The sequence below is a fragment of the Peromyscus leucopus genome, chromosome 17 (genome assembly GCF_004664715.2).
Source record: "Peromyscus leucopus breed LL Stock chromosome 17, UCI_PerLeu_2.1, whole genome shotgun sequence".
Lineage (NCBI taxonomy): Eukaryota > Metazoa > Chordata > Mammalia > Rodentia > Cricetidae > Peromyscus > Peromyscus leucopus.
This window is the reverse complement of record NC_051077.1, coordinates 40,925,878-40,946,009: the sequence shown is the minus strand read 5'-3', so window position 1 is coordinate 40,946,009 and position 20,132 is coordinate 40,925,878. Positions and strand designations below refer to the sequence as shown.

General features: G+C 44.1%; 1 protein-coding gene across 1 annotated transcript; it reads left to right on the top strand.

Moving 5' to 3' along the window:
* Positions 1–13,938: 13,938 nt before the first annotated feature.
* On the top strand, positions 13,939–18,958 carry Sap30 (Sin3A associated protein 30). Its single transcript, XM_028889265.2, has 4 exons — positions 13,939–14,588; positions 16,232–16,357; positions 16,735–16,833; positions 18,622–18,958. The coding sequence occupies exons 1-4, from the start codon at positions 14,274–14,276 to the stop codon at positions 18,742–18,744; spliced, it is 663 nt and encodes a 220-aa protein (XP_028745098.1). The 5' UTR covers positions 13,939–14,273; the 3' UTR covers positions 18,745–18,958.
* Positions 18,959–20,132: the final 1,174 nt, after the last annotated feature.

The following is a 20,132-nucleotide window of genomic DNA, read 5'->3' as shown; positions in this document are numbered from 1 at the left end:
GAACACCAACAGATTGGACCAGAAAAAGAAGTCCACAGCAAGCAGAACACTGTTAGTACAGGCTCTAAGATCAACAACTAATAATGGGACCTGAACAAACTAAAAACCTTCTGCTCAGCAAAGGACACCATCATTCGGACAAAGAAGCAGCCTGCAGAATGGGAAAAGATCCCTACCAACTACACATCTGATAGAGAGCTAATATTCAAAGTATATAAAGAACTCAAAAAAACTAGATATCAAAAAAATAACCCAATTAAAAAGTGGGGTACATATCTAAACAGACAATTCTCAAAAGAGGAAACACATATGCCTTTAAGACCTAGGGGGCTGTACATTCAGACAGTGATGAGGCAGTCACGTGTTTGGGTTTACAACCAATGAGAAGGCAGAATGACTGGAAAATCAAGTTACAACAGGAAAACAAAGCACACAGGAAATAATAGCTCTCTCTTCGAGGAAGCTTGGGACACAAGAGGAGAGGAAGGGGTGATATTTTAGAACTCTGAGCTCTAACTCCTCTTGGCTTTCTCTTTTACATTGTTTCTGTGTTTCTTATTTAATAAGACAGTTGGTTACATCTACATGGTGGTTCCATGGGAAGATGGGAACTGGTCTACTTATGAAGATTTCAGAGTGGTGTATAGCTGCAAATTGGGCCAGATTACCCAAAAGAGATGCTTCATGAAAACAAGGAGACACTTGCTCAACCATGCCCATTGCTGCTCTATTCATAATAGCCAGAAACTGGAAACAACCTAGATGTCCCTCAACAGAAGAATGGATCGAGAAAATGTAGTGCATTATACAATGGAGTATTACTCAGTCATTTAAAAGAATGAACTCGTGAAATTCCTAGGTAAATGGACAGAACTAGAAAAAAATCATCCTGAGTGAGGTAATCCAGACCCAAAAAGACATATATGGTATTATTTGCTTATATGTGGATATTAGCTGTTAAATCAATGATAACCAAACTACAATCTGTAGAATCACAGAGGTTAGGAATATAGTAAGGGACTCTAGGAGACAGATCTCATTAGGAAAGGAAAACAGAATAGGTAGTTTTGGGTGGATGTGGGGGGCGCTGAAATGGGAGGATCAAGCAGGGAGCGGAAGAAGAGGGAGACAAGAGAGGTAATACAGAGAGAGACAGCTAAAACTAAAGGAGATTTGAGGGTAATATGTAAAGCTAATACAGTAGAATCCTCCTAAAAATATACACATACCAAGGTGACTTATTTTAAATTGCCAAATAATGGGGCAGACAGAGCCCCAGCTAGACATCTTTTGTCACCAAATGGAGCTTCCAGCACTGGGATTGTTGTTGGGCAAAGGGGTCCCATTGAATCCCCAAGCAACCTAGGCTGTTGCCAAGACTATATTATATACAGGTTGCTCTCCATAACTGACAGCAAGGCCCCATTGCTGAAGATATCACACAACTCATTGAACATTGAGAAGTTGAACTAGTGTCTACACAGAGCCTTTGCCCATACCTGTTGGCATGTTTGGTACAGGAAGGCACTCTCTACTACCAATAGCAAAATGTTAAACACCAACCCAGCCACAAACACTTTGGTCTACAGTGGTGTCCCATCTACAAGATAACACCAGTGCCATGACGGCATAAAGCTTGTGGGAGCAGCCAACCAACATTTGCCTAGTCCATGAGATGGAACCCATAACCCACGTTGCTTGGTGACCAAGAATCTGAGACTAGATAGTGCACGAGCCTAAGGGAAAACCAAATACTACTCTTCTTAAGAAAAAAAGAAAAAGTAGCAATAAGATAAAATGACTCCTAATAACAATCTGCTCTACTCCTAGACCAGTGCCTTGCTTGGCCATCAGAAGAGAAGTTTCCTCCACAGCAGATGGGAACAAACACAGAGACCCACATCCAGACATTACACAGGGGGTGGGAGACCTTGGAACACTCAGCCCTAAATGGGATGTCTCCATCAGACCCCTCCCCTTAGGGCTCAGGCAGAAAAGGAGGCAGAGAGAATGTAAGAACCAGAGAGGATGGAGGATACCCAGGAGTCAAGGCCCTCTGAATCTGTATGAGCAAAGCTCGTCTGAACTCACAGAGATGGAAGCCGCATGCACAGGGGCCTGAAGCGTTTGCACCAGGTCCTCTGCGTATATACGATGGCTTCCAATTCAGTGTTTTTTACGGGATTCCTGAGTGGGCAAACGAGTGGGTCTCTGGTTCTTGTGCCTTCTCTTGCGCTCTTTTCCTGGTGGTCATTCTGTCCAATCCCAATGTGTTAGTTTTGATTCTTCTTTTTAATTTTAAAATTTTTATTATTATCCCTTAGAAGCCTATTTGTCTTCTAATGAGAGACAGAAAAGGAGTAGATCAGGATGGAAGGGGAGGTGAGCAGGACCTGGGAGGAGTAGAAGGTGGGGAAAACATATGCAGGATATATTATGTGAGAGGGAAAAAAAAAACTACTTTCAATAAAAGGGTAAAAAGGGGGTTGGGGATTTAGCTCAAGGCCCTGGGTTTGGTCCTCAGCTCTGGAAAAAGGAAAAAAAGGGGGGGGGACCTAATATCTGGCTGGGCGGTGGTGGCGCACGCCTTTAATCCCAGCACTCGGAAGGCAGAGCCAGGCGGATCTCTGTGAGTTCGAGGCCAGCCTGGCCTACCAAGTGAGTTCCAGGAAAGGCGCAAAGCTACACAGAGAAATCCTGTCTCAAAAAAGGGAAAAAAAAAAACCTAATATCTTGTACTGCCAGAGCTGCTTCCTGTGCTCTGTAACCACCGCTACGGCATCCCTAGATACAGAATGTCACGAAACACTTGAGCCTCCAGGCCTCCAAAGTGTCCATCGCATGGTAAACCGTGCAAGAAGACCCTGGGCGCTATACACGCCCACTTAGAAGAGATGGACACCATGAAAGGCAGAGGCAGGCCCAGGAGCACACGGGAACGACGGTGATACCTAGCAGTGACAGAGCAGCCGAGGGCCAGTTGCACAGAGTGACACATGTACCAAGGCACACTTTAGATTTTATAATCTGGCCAACACTGCGAGCATTTAGTAACAGCAAGACACACCGTGTCGACTGTCGAGCAAAGGAACGTGCTTGCTTTGTACTGGTTTTTTTTGGCTTCTGGAGACAGGGTTTCTCTGTAGCTTTGGAGCCTGTCCTGGAACTCTGTAGACCAGGCTGGCCTCAGACTCACAGAGATCCGCCTGCCTCTGCCTCCCGAGTGCTGGGATTAAAGGCGTGCGCCACCACCGCCCGGCATGCTTTGTACTGTTTTAAGCACTCAGGGCATATGCTCCCTCGACGCTCATAAAAACACCTAGGAGACGGGTAAGTGCATGGTCACTACCTTTATTTTCTAGCAGTCAGCTGGTGCCAAGAGCAAGTGCTCGCCCAAGACCACAGTATTCGTCTGGCTTCAACTAAGAAAACCAAAGTCACTTTAGATATTTCAGAGAATACACTGACCTTGATGACTGGTGGAATCGGGATGAAAGAACCGGAAGAGTTAGAGAAGAAGGAGGAGGAGGAGGAAGCTGCTGTTCCTCAGAGGTAACTTTGAATTACTGATGCTCACATTGATGCTCACGCAATGTTGAGAAACAGCAGCCGCTCTCCTAGCCCTAGGAAAAGCAAAGTGAAACACTGGTATCCAGACCCACAAATCGGGAGCTTCTGAGGGGCTAGTGGAACATCATTCAGACTGCCTCTGGCAGCTGCTTTGCAGGAAGCCCAGCAGCCGTCACCCTGCGTCTTGCCACTGGCAGCGCCAAGGTGGAAAAGCACAGCATCGCTGAGACTATTGGAGCCAGAAAGGGAAAATGTCGCCTGTCCCCACTTGCCTTTTATTCTCCTGTCAGAGGTGACCTGGAAATCAATTGACAAGTGAGTCATGGAAATGCTTTGGAGGACACCAGTAGTCCACGGTATACAAGAGTGTAAGACTGGAATGGAACTGGTAAACAACAGTCCAAACAACTGACGCGTGACAGAGTTCAAGTCCCAAGTAACCTGGCTCCCGAGTCTCTGCTTCTCTCCACGGTCACAGGCTCCGACACTGTGGTATGCTAAAACCACAGGGTTGCATAATCTTTAAGTCTATGGCTGACAACCTATGCAGGTGGGCAGCCAAGACATTTCAAGAATTTATTTCATTAAGTATTCTGCAAAGGTGAAGTTGTGCCAGACGGTGGTCCGTTTAGATGTAGGATGAATGGGACCCGGTCAAAACAGAAAAAAACGTTAACAGAAAAGAGAGCCCCAAACTCCCTCTTCCAGGTTGGCAAAACTCCCTGGGAAGGATTCCAGCTGGCTTTTCTGAAATCACCGGCCCACACACTCAACTAAGTATTTTAGCCAAGGGGCAGGTATTAGGTGAGTAACCGAGTGGAAACGCCCTTTAGAACCTCGAGACAAGGATTGTAGTGCAGATCGTTTATCTAAGGGATTCAGGAAACACCGGTGGGAGGTGGGGAAGCGAGACAAAGGGGGGAAAGCGGTCAATAAGGGGTGTGCCATCCAGCCGGCTACCACGGCTAACGACCTGAACATAGTCTCACGGGAAAATGCTGGGAAGCGGCGTAAAGCAGGAGCCTCGGAGTTATCCCCCCAAGAAGCAAGAGAGACGGATGATCTGCAGAACCAATCTTATACTTATACTGGAGGAAGGCTGCCCGCGTGGGAGGGAGTTCATTCTTAGACATTTCCAAATTGCCCTGACCTGGGCGGTGGCGCTGCCTTCTTCCACTTAGGAAAAAGTCCCCAGGGCCAGGAGGGAGCGTCGGAGTAGTCTAGGCTGGAGAGGTGGCGGTGTGGGTAAGGAGCCGCATGTCTACCACGCTCAGCTTCTTTATCAGATAGAAATTTCCTCTGCCTAAAAAAGCTTGTGAACTTCAAAAGCATTAAAACCACTTACAGAACTTTACAAAGGAGAGTGTGTGGTAGAAAGAATTCTTGCTTAAAAGTTTCTTGACGACTGGGAATATGTGTTGTGTTTTTATATTCTCTGTAGGTCCCGGGACACTGGCCCCCCAAATGTCAATGACTAAAATACTGGGTGAAATTTTTCAATTTAACAACAGAACACATTATTTGCTAGGTTAACAGGTCGCTTTTAAGCTAGTTATGGACAATAAATCATTTCTACTAAACTAAACATTTCCATCTCTGTGAAAAAATTAAAGTAGTGCTGTCTTGTTCTATTCCTTTATCAGTCTTCTAAAAAATTAAGAGTATTGTAAAGAATACTCTTAATCACCTATTTAATGATCGTTCTCTCCTTCGTACTACTTTTTTTTTTTTTTCTTTCTTCAAGACAGGGTTTCTCTGTGTAGTTTTGGTGCCTGTCCTGGAACTCACTCTGTAGCCCAGGCTGGCCTCGAACTCAGAGATCCACCTGGCTCTGCCTCCTGAGTGCTAGGATTAAAGGCGTGCGCCACCACTGCCCGGCTCATTCCTACTTTTTAAAAAAGATTTGTTTATTATGTATACAATGTTCTGTCTGCATATATTCCTACACCCCAGAAGAGGGCACCCAGATTCCATTATAGATGGTTGTGAGCCACCATGTGCGTGCTGGGAATTGAACTCAGGACCTCTGGAAGAGCTGCCAGTGCTCTTAACCTCTGAGCCATCTTTCCAGGTCTTCATTCCTACTTTTAAAAGTACTTTGATTATACAAAGTTGGTAGAGAATTCAGCATGAACGAGAATGGTGCTCTCAGCATCATGCGGGGAAAGTCAAGAAAATCAGAAAACTCACATTATCTACTTACTAAGCCAATAAGAATATCTTCTCAAAGTTCAGGGATGTAACTCAGAGGCAGAGTGATTGCCTAGCATAAGCAATGCCTTGCGTCCGAACAGGAGAACTGGAAAAAAAAGGAGTATCTTCTATTAGTCTTCTTATTATATCAAAAAATAGTGTAATAATACTTTTAGACAAGTGTCATTGTATACAGCCAGTGCATTGTAACTTCTTAAAGATTTACTTTATTTACATGTTGGGTGTTTTGCCTGCACATATGTCTGTGCACTACATGTATGTCTGGTGCCCTCAGAGACAAAAGAGGGCGTCAGATCTCCTGGAACTAAAGTTACAGATTATTGTAAACCACCTTGTGGGTGATGGAAATCCAACTCAGGTCCTCTGGAAGAACAGTAAGTGCTCTTAACCTCAGACTCACCTCACCAGCTCCTGATTTCTGAGCTTGTTTGTTTGTTTGTTTGTCTGAGACAGGGCTTCTCTGTGGAGCTTTGGAGCCTGACGTGGATCTCGCTCAGTAGACCAGGCTGGCCTCAGACTCACAGAGATCCGCCTGCCTCTGCCTCCCAAGTGCTGGGATTAAAGGCCTGCGCCACCACAGGCTGACATGATTTCTAAGCTTTTAAAGAACATTTTTAAATTCTTTTTGCATAGCATAGCAACTCTAAGGCAAGTCATTTTACTTCTGGAGTACATTATTTCAAGATACTAACTCATCAGAAATTAGAAGTAGCTGATGTAACTTTAATCCTTCCAGATTCCCTTTTGTCTAAACTAAGCGTGGGTTCTCTCTCAGGTAGTAGGTTAATGTTTGAGGCTCAGCGAAGTCCGTCCTGCAATGCCACCGAGTCCTCTGCCTTCCTGGGCTCCGTGACACATTCTAGTGGCCAAGTTTCTTCACGGGCTCTGACCCTGTGGCAAACTTCTGTCCAGCCTCACAGGATCTCCTTTGAAATTGCCATGGAAATTGCTATGATGCCATAACTTACATTCCACATGCCTAGAACCGGCCCAGTGGGGACAGCATCATGGTGGCTGTACTTTCCCAGCACTTCACCACACACACAGGATCCCAAGTGGGTCCTGGGCTTTGAGCACGTGGAAGGTGGCCTTAGGCTCATTCCTGGAGCATTCTGCGCCCCCTGCTCCCCAGAAGCCGTATGCACAAGCTCCTGGTGGGAAAGGCAGGCTCCCAGCTTTCTGCCGCTCCATCTCACTCTTTCCCACTGAACTGGACACATAGCGCCTGCTCCCTTTTTGCTGTGCTAATATCTTCAGCAGGAGCAGCTCAGCTGTGCTGCTAGGCGTTTTCTCCTCCTTTGCCACGTTTGAAAACATGTCGGAAAAGCACATATTCAAAAGCTGTTTCCTTTTGCTCCCATGCCTCACTGTAAATCTGACCAAAGTCAGTCATAAGGCCCTTACTGAGTGCTTTGATACTTTGAATGTTTTCCTAACAAAGTAACTCTTACACCGGGCCCTTCCGGAAAGTGTTGGGATGTGGACACAATGCAGTCAACTCCTTTCCAGTAGTGTGAACAGTGTAACAAGCATGGCTTCTCACCACCGTTCCTCACCAGCATCACACGTAAACCTCTTACAGCAGTCGAGGCCATTTCTAAGTATCCCTCCAAACGTTTCCGCTCCATACATGTTAGAAATATATATATTTTTAAATATATATTTAGATTTTATTATATTTATATAATATAAATATAGATAATAAAAAATATTTTATTAAATTTATTTTATTTTATATTTATATTATATTATATATTTATAATATTTAATATAAATATATATATTTATATATAATATATGATATAAAAAAATAAAAATAACATAATATAATAATACAATATAATAATTTATTATATTATTATATTATACATTTATATTATTTTAAATATATATATTTAGAAATATATATATTTCTAAAATAGCTTCCATGTTTTCAAGCATAGTTGTAGCAATGACTTAACTCCTCAGTAATGCCTTTCTGGAGGAGCTCACTCCCTAATAGTGGAGGCTGAGTACCTTATAAAGGATGCTTTATCCAGAAGGCTCTCCGAGAGCCTAACATCAAGCATTGGCTCTGCTCTGGTCAGGCCCTCATGACGTCACAATGGCAGGAGCCATTCCACAACAATCTAGAAAGCAAAAGAAAGGGACAAGGGCAGTCCTGTTCTTTTTCTAACAGATCCACTGGCAAGAGAGCTAATTTCTCAGGGCCGTGTCCTGGTGGCCTCTCACTGGTCCCCGTAGGCTAAAGGTGCCACCAGGTGCTGACAATTGCCACAATGGAGACCAAGCTTCTAAATACACGAATCTGGAGAGACAAATCGCATCCGAACCAGGGCATCGGACTTAATTCAACTCCCCGGCACGTGTTTTCACGATATGGAGGACCTCTCTGAAATGCTCTGATTACTGACTCCACATAATGAACATTATAATTCTAAGTGGCTTAATTAGAGTCAATTATACATCCCTGCCTTGACCATAAAGCTACGTCAGAATACTCCAAAAGTAGACTGTGTAGAGAATTGTTAACAGCATCATAGCAATAGATTTCTTTTTTAAAGTTAAATTGGGAGGGCTCTTCAATACAAAGCAACATTTTGTTATGGCACTGAAAAGATTTGTCAAGAAGTTTCTCCTGAGCCCAAGCTGCTGGAATACTATGCGGACGGGTTTAAGAGGGCCTGATTTCAATGTAAGTGAACTATGAGTGGGGAGATATGATGATTAATACTGATGGTCAACTTGATAGGAGGTACACTTCCCTGGAGGACAAAGCTGTGACAGATTATCTAGATTAGGGTAGGCTCAGGACATGCCTGTAAGGTGTTATCTAGAGTCAGTTAATTGAATGGGAAGACCCACCTGTGAACGGTACTGTTCTAGAGTTTGGGGTCCTGGGCCTGAATAAAAAGGGGAAAGTGAGCTGAGCCCAAGGATCCATGGTACTCTTCTCTCTGACTTCAGACACAATGCACTGAGCACCATCTGCATCCTGCTGCCCTTTCCCTACCCTCCCGCATGTCCTCTGTAACAGTAAGCCAAAATAAACCCTACTTCGTCACGGTCCTATGGCTGTGAAGAGACACCGAGACATTTCATCGGGGGCTTGCTTACAGTTTCAGAGGGCCAGTCCATCGTCATCACGGCGGGGAGCATGGTGGTTCCCAAGCAGGGATGGGAACTGCTTGAGAAGTAGCTGAGGGCTTTACATCCTGATCCACAGGCAGCAGGCAGAGAGAAACATAGACCTGGCATGAGCTTTGGATACCTCAGAGCAGTTCCCTTAGTGACACACCTCCTCCTCCAACACCTCCTAATCCTTTCCAAATAATTCGTCAACTAGGGACTAAGCTTGCAAGTAGATGCCCATTTTTCATCCAAGCCACCACATCTTTCTTAAGTTGCTTTGGTCAGGCATTTTGTTACAGCAGTGAGGAAAATAACAAATACATGGAATATTCCAAGAGTTCCTGGTTTGGGTCTTTCAGATTTTTTTTTCCCCTCTTCATTTTTATTTTATTTGTACGGGTATTTTGATGGCATGTGTTTTGATTGTCTGTGCACCTCGTATTTGCAATGCCTGGAGAGGCCAGAAGAGGGCGCTGTGTACCCTGAGACTGGAATTACAGGTGGTTATGAGCCTTCCTATGGATGCTGGGAATTGAACCTAGGACCTCTGCAAGAGCAGCTAATGCTCTTAACTGCTGTGCCATATCTTGAGCCCTGGTGTTGGGAATTTTTTTTTTTTTTAATTTATAATTGGGCATAGTGACACAAGTCTTTAATCCCATCACTTGGGAGGCAGAGGCAGGTGGATCTCTGTGAGTTCAGGGTCATCCTGGTCTACAGAGTGAGTTCCAGGACAGATAAGATTTATACAGTAAGACCCTGTCTCAAATAAATAAATAAAATAAATAAAACTGCAGGTAGGATTTTAGTAATTATTTGAGAATTGCGTACAATGTATTTTGATCATATTCAACTGTCATTCTTTCCCTTAACGCTTTTCAGATCCAGCTTCACCTCCTTAGCCCCACCCCAACTTCATGTTCTCTTTTTTCCTTTTTATAACCTTTCCGTTCAATTTATGCTCCCCATATGCTCCCAGAGGTAGGGCCATGCGCCACAGCATGGTTGACAGACATAGCCTTAATGTCAACCATATCCTTAAAGTAAATGGACTCTCCATCCCTCAGAAGCCTTCGCCTGTCCACAGCGCCTCAGTTAGGGGAGGAGGCTTGTGAGCCCCTTCACCTTCCACGATCGATCGAATGCTGTCTGGCTTGGTCTCGTGCTGGTCTCGTTCAAGCGACCACAGGTGCTGTGGGCTCTGACTGCAGTGGTCCTGTCATGTACAGAAGACACTGTTAAACACGGTTAGTCCTCTCCAACCTCAGGCTTTTACAGTCTTTCTACCTGCTCAACTAAGATGATCCTGAGCTCCCTCCCTCCCTCCCTCCCTTCCTTCCTTCCTTCCCTCTCTCTCTCTTTCACACACACACACACCACACACACACACACACACACAGAGCGACAGACAGACAGACAGACAGACAGACATCCCATCCCATTTGTGGCTGAGCACTCTAGCAACACTTACTCTCTGCAGACTCTGGTCACCCAGCAAATACGACTGACAATCAACGAGTGGGACATCATGAAATTAAAAAGCTTTTGTACTACAAAGAAAACTTAACCGACTGAAGAGGCAGCCTATAAAATGGGTGCAAAAAAAAAATTTTTTTTTGCGTCTTTGCCAGCTAAACATCTGACAGAAAATGCATGTCTGAAATATACAAGGAACTCAAGAAATGTAAACACCAAGAAAAAACAAACCAGTTTTTTTTTTTTTTTTTTTTTTTTTTTCGAGACAGGGTTTCTCTGTGTACTTGCTTTTGGACTTTTAGAGTGCTAATACAAATCGTCTTCTGATTGGATAAAGATAATTCATTTTTTTTTAATGGGATGTAGAACTGAACAGAGCTCTCAAAAGATGAAATGCAAAGTGGCTAAGAAATATCTTTAAAAGTGGTCACCGTCCTCAGCTCTAGACATGCAACTTAGAGCTGCTTGGAGATCTCATCTTAGCCTTGTGGGAATGGCTTAAGAAAACAAAGGACAACAAATGCTGGCAAGAAAGAGGGGAAAGAGGGGCCTTCGTGCACTGTTGGTGAGAGTGGAAACTGGTGCAGCCACTGTGGAAATCATGTGGAGGTTTCTCAGAAATAAAACCTAGAAATAGATCTACCCTATGAGCAGATACATCAGTTCTGGGCATCTATCCCAAGAACCCTATTTTCTGCTAAGTGACCACACATTCACCCATGTTCATTTAGCTGCTAAGACGTTGAAACAGCCTAAATATTCATCAGCTGACGAGAGATGACGAAAATATGATGCCTATCTACAATGGAATTTTATTCAGCTGTAAAGAAAAAGGACCTCATGAAATCTGCAGGTAGATGGAGGGAGCTGGAAAAATGTTATACTGAGTGAAGTAACCCAGACCCAGAAAGACAACACTGTTATGTTCTCACTCACATGTGTATTTAGCATCAAATCTTTAGATTTGTGTGTTTAACTCGGGGTCCCGGGGATTTTAAGTGACACTACATTTCTTTTTTAATGAATACTGTTTTGTGATAGTTAGCCACAAATAATTTTGTATCCGGAGCAAATTCCAGCATTCGGTGACTTCATATTGAGAAGAATAAAATCCTGGTAGAAGTCAGATAGAGCTGAGCAAAAAGTTAAACTAGAGACCATATGAAAATGCGGGTGCTGCTTTAACAGATGCAATACTGGTACAGTCGGGTATAGCAGCTGCTTCTCTGTTGTGATAAACACCATGACCCAAAGCAACCTGGGGAAGAAAAGGTTCACCTGGCTTGCACATTCCAGTCTGTCATCCAGAGAGACTGAGGCAGGAACTCAAGCAGAAACCACAGAGAAACACTGCTTATTGGCTTGCTTTCCCTAGCATCCCCAGCTACCCACTTCTACATGGATAGTACCATCCACGGTGGCCTGGGCTCTCCCATGTCAATCAACAACACAGAAAGCACCCCCACAGAAAGGCCCACAGACCAGTCCAGTGGAGGTGATTCCTCAATTGAGATTCCTTCTTTCTGGGTGTGTCTAGGTCTGTGTCAGGCTGACTAATGAACTTAAGAGCTCAGGAAGAGCAAAGCTGCGCACTTGTTAGTCAGAGGGCTGGACTGTAGTCTGCATTAAGGACAGGAACAGTAGAAGGTCTTTCTTGGGCTGGGATTGTAGTTCAGTTGTAGGACATTCACTTAGCATGCACAAAGCTCTGGTTTCAATTCTTGGCACTACAATAACTAAGTAACTCACGGTAGGGCAAGAACCACAGCCCACAATGGGAGTATGAGTTAGAGTATCATCTACTTGTCTACTAAGCCCTTGGGCATTAATTAGTTAAGGGTTTTCAGCACCAGAGAGAAGAAGATGAAGCTACTCTGTAAGAGCATAATTCAAATTAATTTTTTTTTCAAATAAAATCAAAGGAGACCAAAGATAATGAATTGAAGAAGAGTCAGGTGTGAGTCATCATCACCAGAAACAATAGACAAGTGAAAGAGACTTAATACACATAGTCTAAAAAAAAAAATCACTGTCCTTGCAAAGCTTATTGAAGAAAAAGTCAAACTTCTAAATTTTGTCAGAGGACTGGAAAATTGGTGACATTTAAGATTTGGAGAAAAAAAAAAAAACACAAAGGAACTATAAGACTAAGAAGTATAACAAAGCCCAAAAATCATGGGTGAATTTTAGAGCAGATTAGGCACACCTAAACAGAGAATGTGTGACTAAGATCAGGTTAAAGGAATCCAAAGGAAATTTAAAACAAAGCAAAGCCATTGAAGGAAAGGTAGGAAGCACAAAGAATACAGTTGGAGGCCTAATGTGTACTGAATCGGAGTCCCAGAGATGGACGAAATGACATGGGAAGGCATGGAGAGCCTAGAATTTTCTAATAATTGATTAAATATATTAATTTATGATTTAACAAGTACGAGATAAAAATTAGCATTTTTAAACAACGAAAATGTATTCACTAATTTTCACTGCTATATCTGAAAATAGAAATTCACAGGTAACACGGATAGCTTTGAGTTTTTCCGTAAATGTCAGTTTAAAAAAAAAAAAATCTGTCAGTCACTTGACTAAGTCGAAAAGGGCTTCCTCTACCTGAAATACATTATTCTTGTTTAATCAGTGGGATTGCTAAATAGTCCAATAATTAGCAGAGGTGCCGGGCTGGCATGGCCACGCCCATCCTTTCCACCCCGCCCACCACAGGCTCAGGCAGGAATACAGGCTTACGCGAGCACAAACACGTACCCGTGCGCGCGCGCGCGCACACACACACACACACACACACACACACACACACACACACACACACACACACGCACACCCGCGACACACACAAGCATACATGTACGCATGTGTACGGCTCAAGAAATAGCCAGCGCTGCGAAGTTTCGGAGGAGCAGTCCTGCAGACCCGGCAGCAGTGGGGTTTCCTTTAAATCTTAAACCCCTCCTCTCTCAGATCCGTTGGAAAGGCACTCAAGGGGCCGTAGAGGCGAAAAGCAGCCCGGTGCCTGTCAACCGGTTGGCACACGAGTGTGCCGAGGGCCTGCCACGCTCCAGAAGTCCGCTGGGCGTGCAGATGGAGATGCACGACCCAGCGCCTAATGAGCGCCAGATCGCCCGAGTTGGTTTTTTTTTTTTTCCATAAATACGAAACAGCCCCTAAACTTTTTCTCACTTATTCCCTAGTACCCCACCACATACAACACACAATTTATGCTTCTTCCCAGGAGTCGGCTGGCCGTCTGAACACTAACTGGGCGAAATAACAGGGGCTAAAAGACAGCCCTTACTCGCAGGAGAGAAAAGAGGCAAGAAAACACAGCAAAGCCTGACCTCATACTCGGATTTGCCCGGTGCTTGGAATGGAAAAAAAAAAAAAAACCTCATGGGGGTGGCTCGCCGCGCGATGCATGCTGGGAGGAGTAGTTTCGTCCAGCCCGTCCGGCCCACGTAATCAGAACGGAGCGCAAGTTGGCTCCGCGACCGAGAACTACTATTCCCGTGGGGCCGCGCGGCAGTGGAGGGGCGGGGCCGGAGGCGGGGCGTCTCACTCGCGCAGATCCTGGGGGCTGGCAGGAGGCGGTGGAGCTGCGGTCCAACTGCTGAAGTCTCCATGTGACAGTGAGTGGGGTCCCCTTTCCACGGAGCCACTCCACTCCTGATCACAGCCCCCCCGGAAACCGGGCCACTATTCCCGCGCCGACAGACCGACAGGCCCCGGGGACGCTGAGCATCGGACCGTGCCGCCGCCACACTTGGGGTGCGGAGTGAACGGCTGCCCGGAGGGGGGAAGGAGGCGGAGCGGCGCGGCGAGCGGGGCTCTGTGGCGGCGGCGGCGGCGCCGGCGCCCCCGAGCTGGCAGACATGAACGGCTTCACTCCGGAGGAGATGAGCCGCGGCGGGGACGCGGCCGCCGCCGTGGCCGCGGTGGTCGCTGCTGCAGCGGCCGCCGCCTCGGCGGGGAATGGGAACGCGGCGGGCGGTGGGGCAGAGGTACCCGGTGCCGGTGCGGTGTCGGCTGCTGGCCCCCCCGGAGCGGCGGGTCCGGGCCCCGGGCAACTCTGTTGTCTGCGGGAGGACGGCGAGCGGTGCGGGCGCGCGGCGGGCAACGCCAGCTTCAGCAAGAGGATCCAGAAGAGCATCTCGCAGAAGAAGGTGAAGATCGAGCTGGATAAGAGTGTAAGTGGCAGCGGGACCGCCCTGCCCAGCCTTGCTCTGACCTGCCTTGTCCTGCCCTTGCCCTAACCCTGCTTGCCCAGCCAGGTTGTTGGCGGGGTTCACGAGTCCTCGGGACTGGGCTGCCGGTGGGATTAGCGGGTTCTCCCGATGGAAACAAAGTCGCTGCAACTCCGGCCACCTCCCCCAGCGCGCGCGCGCTCGCTCGCGCGGCGGTGCGGGTCCCCTCCGCCCCTCACCCGGACTCCCCTTGCCTCGCGTCTCTCCCACGCCAGGCTTCCCTCTTCCTCCTTGGCTGCGATCTGGAAACGAAACAAAGGGGACCGCGGCACCGAGGGCCCAGAGTAGTTTTCTTGTAGCCCGGGTAGCCCCTTCTGGAATGGAGGCGCCTTTGTTTTGCTGCCCGGAGCCAGCGTCTGGCCCCAGGGAGTAGCTCCGCTCCTTTAGGGAAAGTCGAGTCTGGCAGGACCCCACGCCGCAGAGAAGGGAAATCCTCCTTTCTTTCTCCCCTCTCAGTGTTCTCTTTCTCTTGAACACCGAGAGGGAAGCGGAGCTCGGCAATGCCTTACTGGGAGGTGGTTGTAAACGGCGTCAGCTCTTCCTTCGGGCAGCTGCTCCAAACCCAGGCTGCAAACGAGCCTCTGCGGTTTTACAGCCCGCTCGGCCGCCATCGGGATTTCTTTTTTCCCCATTTTTTTTTATGCACGTCTGCTCTTTTGGCCAGCTAGGAGGTTTCAGAGAGATCCATTGCTACTTTTCAGAGCTCTGACTGATGGCATGGAGAACGAGATACAGACCCTCCACACACATCCTGTATATTTTTAACTTGCCTTTAGCTTAGAAGTCAATATAAAAGCCTGTTCATTCAGCCCTTAATTGTAGCCTTAAAGGGGGGGGGGATGGGGAGACTGTCAATCAGCTCAGTATTTATCGTTCACTATGTAACTTTCTAATGCCTATGTAATTAATATTTTTGAAAAGTTTATTTGTGATTCTGTTTAAGCCGTTTCTTCAGTAGGGCGCATGAGGAACTTCGCAAGGGAATGTGAATAATTTGTTTGCTTTCATTGAAAACAGCACAATACAGATAAATACATTCATTTAATTCTTAAAAAGAAACGTTTGTGCTTGAACTTTAAACATAATTAGGATATTAACTCAGCAGCGCATTTGTAAAAAAATGCATAGTTTGTATCTGTGTAGAATTTGGCTACCTAATTAGAAAGATTAAGGAGCACATACCTAACATTAATATAATTTGCTGCTCTCAAACTAGGAAAATACTATCAAGTTCAGAATTGTGGGCAACATCACAAAATCAAAATCAGCAGGAGCTAACTTATCCAGGTCACCCTCGACGCAATTTGATGACAAAACCCAGAGGGTTGGAATTTCTCTTCCTCTGCCTGTCTGCCTTCTCCCGTGGTACCACTCACCTCTTCCTAGCCCCTCCCTTCCAGACAGTATTGACAGCCTGCTAATGTCATAGCCGAGTACTGGGTTTAAAATTGGAAAGGAACATTCCATCGTCTTAACAGTGGACTGCTTAGACTGTATGTTCTGCCATTCACCTGGGCCTCTGCATCTTACTGACAGAGAGAAGTGTTTTTCTGTACTCACAGTCCATGAAACTTTTTCTGTTTCAGGCAAGACATCTCTACATTTGTGATTATCATAAAAACTTAATCCAGAGCGTTCGAAACAGAAGAAAGAGGAAAGGTAGCGATGATGATGGAGGAGATTCACCTGTTCAGGATGTCGATACTCCAGAGGTAGATGAAAGTTTTCCATGTTATATGTAAATCATGAGCATACTGGCAATTCCAAAACCTTTGTGTAAATATTTGGGCTAAATTTGAAATGTTTAAAGCATCTGAGAAATCTCAAAATTAAATACAATCAGTTAACATGTACTTAGACTAGTATTAAATCTCAGGTGACAATTCTTATAGCCCTTTACATACAACTTCCTTTTTTTTTTTCCTCTAAAAGTTGTTATTATGTATCCCCAAAAGGTAGAACTGGTTAAAGAAACTATAGATCTAATTATGTAAATGAAATTGTTATTGTGCTGAAGTGCCCTTTGCCATACAGATCAGTGATATCTTTTTAGCAGAGTGAACTAATTGATATATTAATTTTTTTCTAGGTTGATTTGTACCAATTACAAGTAAATACACTTAGAAGATACAAAAGACACTTCAAGCTTCCAACCAGACCAGGTCTTAACAAAGCACAACTTGTTGAGGTATATATAAGTTTATACTGTTTAAACAACCTGTTCACACCAACAAGGGGTCATTAAATGATGACGAAATAGCTAAGTGTAGTATATATAATAGTACATTACGTATAGGAAAGTCAAAGTTAATTGGTCTATTGTGGGAGAATATAGTTGTTTAAAACCATCTGTCTGCCACCTAGAAAAAAATCCATTTACAGCATCTTTTTATAGTGATTTTTCAGAATAAGTATTCAGTGGGAAGTTCTTATAATTCTAGAAATCTGTTTTAAATTTCTATTTAATGAATATTGATTAAACACTGAATTGAGGCATAGCAAATAAAAAAGCTTACAAGCATTTATTCGAGTTTAGTTTTTAAAGTTTCTGTGGACTAGGCCCACAGATAAGCCTGAAGCAGGATCTCCTAACTTTCTAGCTTTACTTTCAGGTTAGTTGTTGTTTTTAAGTAGAGGATGCTTTCTTTACATCTAGAGAGAGCAAAGATTTTATCCAAGGTTTTACTTGAAGTTTGTTTTGTATAGGACTTTGGTTCCTTGAGTGTGGTTTAGAAGTTAGCTCTGTGTGTGTATGTGTGTGTGTGTGTGTGTTCAAGGAGTAATAGAGCCACAAAATCTGTGCACTTTAAAATGTTTACAGATTTAAATAATTTTACTTTATATCTAAGTAAAAATTTCCACTGACTAGATAGGACAGAAATCTCTCTCTCCCTCTCTCTTTCTGTGTGTATGTGTGTGTGTGTGTTTATTTACACGAGTTTTCTCGTATTCTTCAGCTTGACTTTAATAGCCTACATTTCTAATATGCATATTAAATAAAAGATAAATACAAGTTACAATTCTTTGTAGAAAGCTCTTTAACATTATTAAAATTCAGTATGCTAACTAGCCAAATTTTCTCCTATATTTCCTATCAAGGCAACAACAACAACAAAAAAAAAACTTTTCTTTAAATTTTATTTGAAAGATCTAGGCCTTTTTCTGTGGCACACTCCATAAATATAAAGACCTCCCCTACTATGATGAAATATACTCTATATTAACGTAGTATAGTCATCCCTGTTCCCTCCTCTCAACAGAGAGGAGCCAAGAACAGATGCAAACATCGTTTTTTAAGTATATAACTCAAATCCCAAGCCTTTAAGGTCGGGTCTTCTAAAAACAGTTGTTGTAGTTCAGAGTTCTTTTCTGTTCTAGAAAAACAGGCCAGCCTCTAGAATCCGAGCGCGTACATGAGCAGCTCCGGGTCTTACTCAGGTGTTGGTAGTTGTGGTGCCCATGTTAGATTTGTACAGTGAAGAGACAGCTCCAGCTCCTTTAATTTTCCAGTCTTACATTTTATTCAGAAAATTCCGTAAGACGCTTAGGAAGAATGAATATCAGTTGCACCAAAGATACCATCTAAACTCTCCCTCGTGCTGCACGTCAGCTCTTCTGTTTTATCTCACTGATACTTAATGTTTAAAAGTAGGTACTTTCTAAACTGAAGTTGTAAAGTTTAAAGGGAAAAATACTCAGACCCGGTACCCATTAGTTGAGTGGACCAAAGCTGGTAACATACTTAGAAGGAGAGCGTATTGAGTAGACGAGCGGGTCCTTTGAAATCAGACTGTCTTTTGTTTATTATATTTTGTTTTCAGTGTGCTTTGGGGCTTGGTGATAGTTTGTTAAAACGGCTTAACTTTTAAAAGACTATCTCTCGCGGTCATGCAACACTTTGACAGAACAGTGTCTTTCCCTCAGCTCACCGCCCCTGCTGCATCCAACAGTGAATTGGTCCTTTTTTCCTTTGTAGATAGTTGGCTGCCACTTTCGGTCTATTCCAGTGAACGAGAAAGACACCCTGACGTATTTCATCTACTCGGTGAAGAATGAGAAGAACAAATCAGACCTCAAGGTGGACAGCGGGGTTCACTAGGAGAGGCGGCTTCTCGTTCGGGCGGGCCCCTGGCTGTCTGGCTGTCAGGAATGTTTACTCTTTTTCATATGTAGAAAGGTTCTTGTGTATTTTTTCTACAGAGGATTTCCTTTGCCTTTTGTCTGTTTGTCTTTGATTCTAATAATTAGTTGGAAACTCGTGTAAACTGAGCTTCCTAAATTAAAACTATTTTAAATAAAGGTTATTACTGTTAGAGCTGCTTCAGTGTATTTATTTTGTGAAACTTAGAGTTTGTTTTAAGCTTCCAGGGGGTGGTATTAAGGTTTCAGGTAAAGATTTGTATTTTGTAAACTTTTCTTAGAAATCTAAAAATTTTTAAGAAAAGTAATTAAAGGTAAAGGAGAAATAACAGATATAAATATAACCCACTTGTTTTTTCCCTAGGCCAATGGGAAGTAAGCATTCTTTTCTTTGTGTGTGTGGGTGTGTGTGTGTGTGTTAGGGGGTGTTTGAGACAGGGTTTCTCTGTATCCTGGCGGTCCTGGAACTCAGAGATCCACCCGCCTCTTAAAGTGCTTTACAATATATGTTAGCAGATTTGAAATTAGACTTCCATTGATTTTTCACTTTGAAATTTCCCTTTATGCATTATTATTATTATTATTATTATTATTATTATTATTCCTTGAAGGCGTATGAAGAAAAACAGGTAATTTCTGTGCCTTTCTCTTTCCAAAGACACCCCAATATTCCAGCAAAGGTAAGCATATGTGCGCGCGCGCGCACACACACACACACACACACAGTGCTTGCGGAGAGTGGCAATAAGAACTGGAGTTATGGCATGAACATGGAAAATAACTCATCATCTGTGCTACTCAAAGATAGCAAATTCAAACTATTTAATAAAACTGCTGTGTGGTGAATATTTATAACCCCAGCTCTCTGGGGGGCTTAGCCAGGAGGGGTCACAAATTCGAGGCCGTCTTGACTAGATAGCAAACCTTGTCTGAGGTTGGAGAAGGCTAGATGTGTAATGAGCTCTTTGTTTAAGGGCTGAGGTCACTATCTTCTTGCGTTTCATTCTCTGCCAGTGTTTTATCATTTTTTTAACGTCTATTTCTCTTGGAATTTTATTGCTTGGCTAGATGCTTGGTGAATCAGGTTTGTAGCTAGCTTGTCACATCAAAAACAAAAACAGCTCCAGGAAAAATGTCCTAAGAAATACTAGCAAACTTTAGGCTGGAAATGGATAAGACTACTAATATAGCTCAAAGTTCTTCAAGGTTGACATTTGTGCCAGTGATGTTGGCTGTGGGAGGCCGCCCTGTGTTAGAGGAAGATGAGCACAGTTCATGACATTTACCCGTAAGTGCCAGTAACTCGGTGATGTAACAACAGAAATTACTTCTTAGACACTGCCAGAG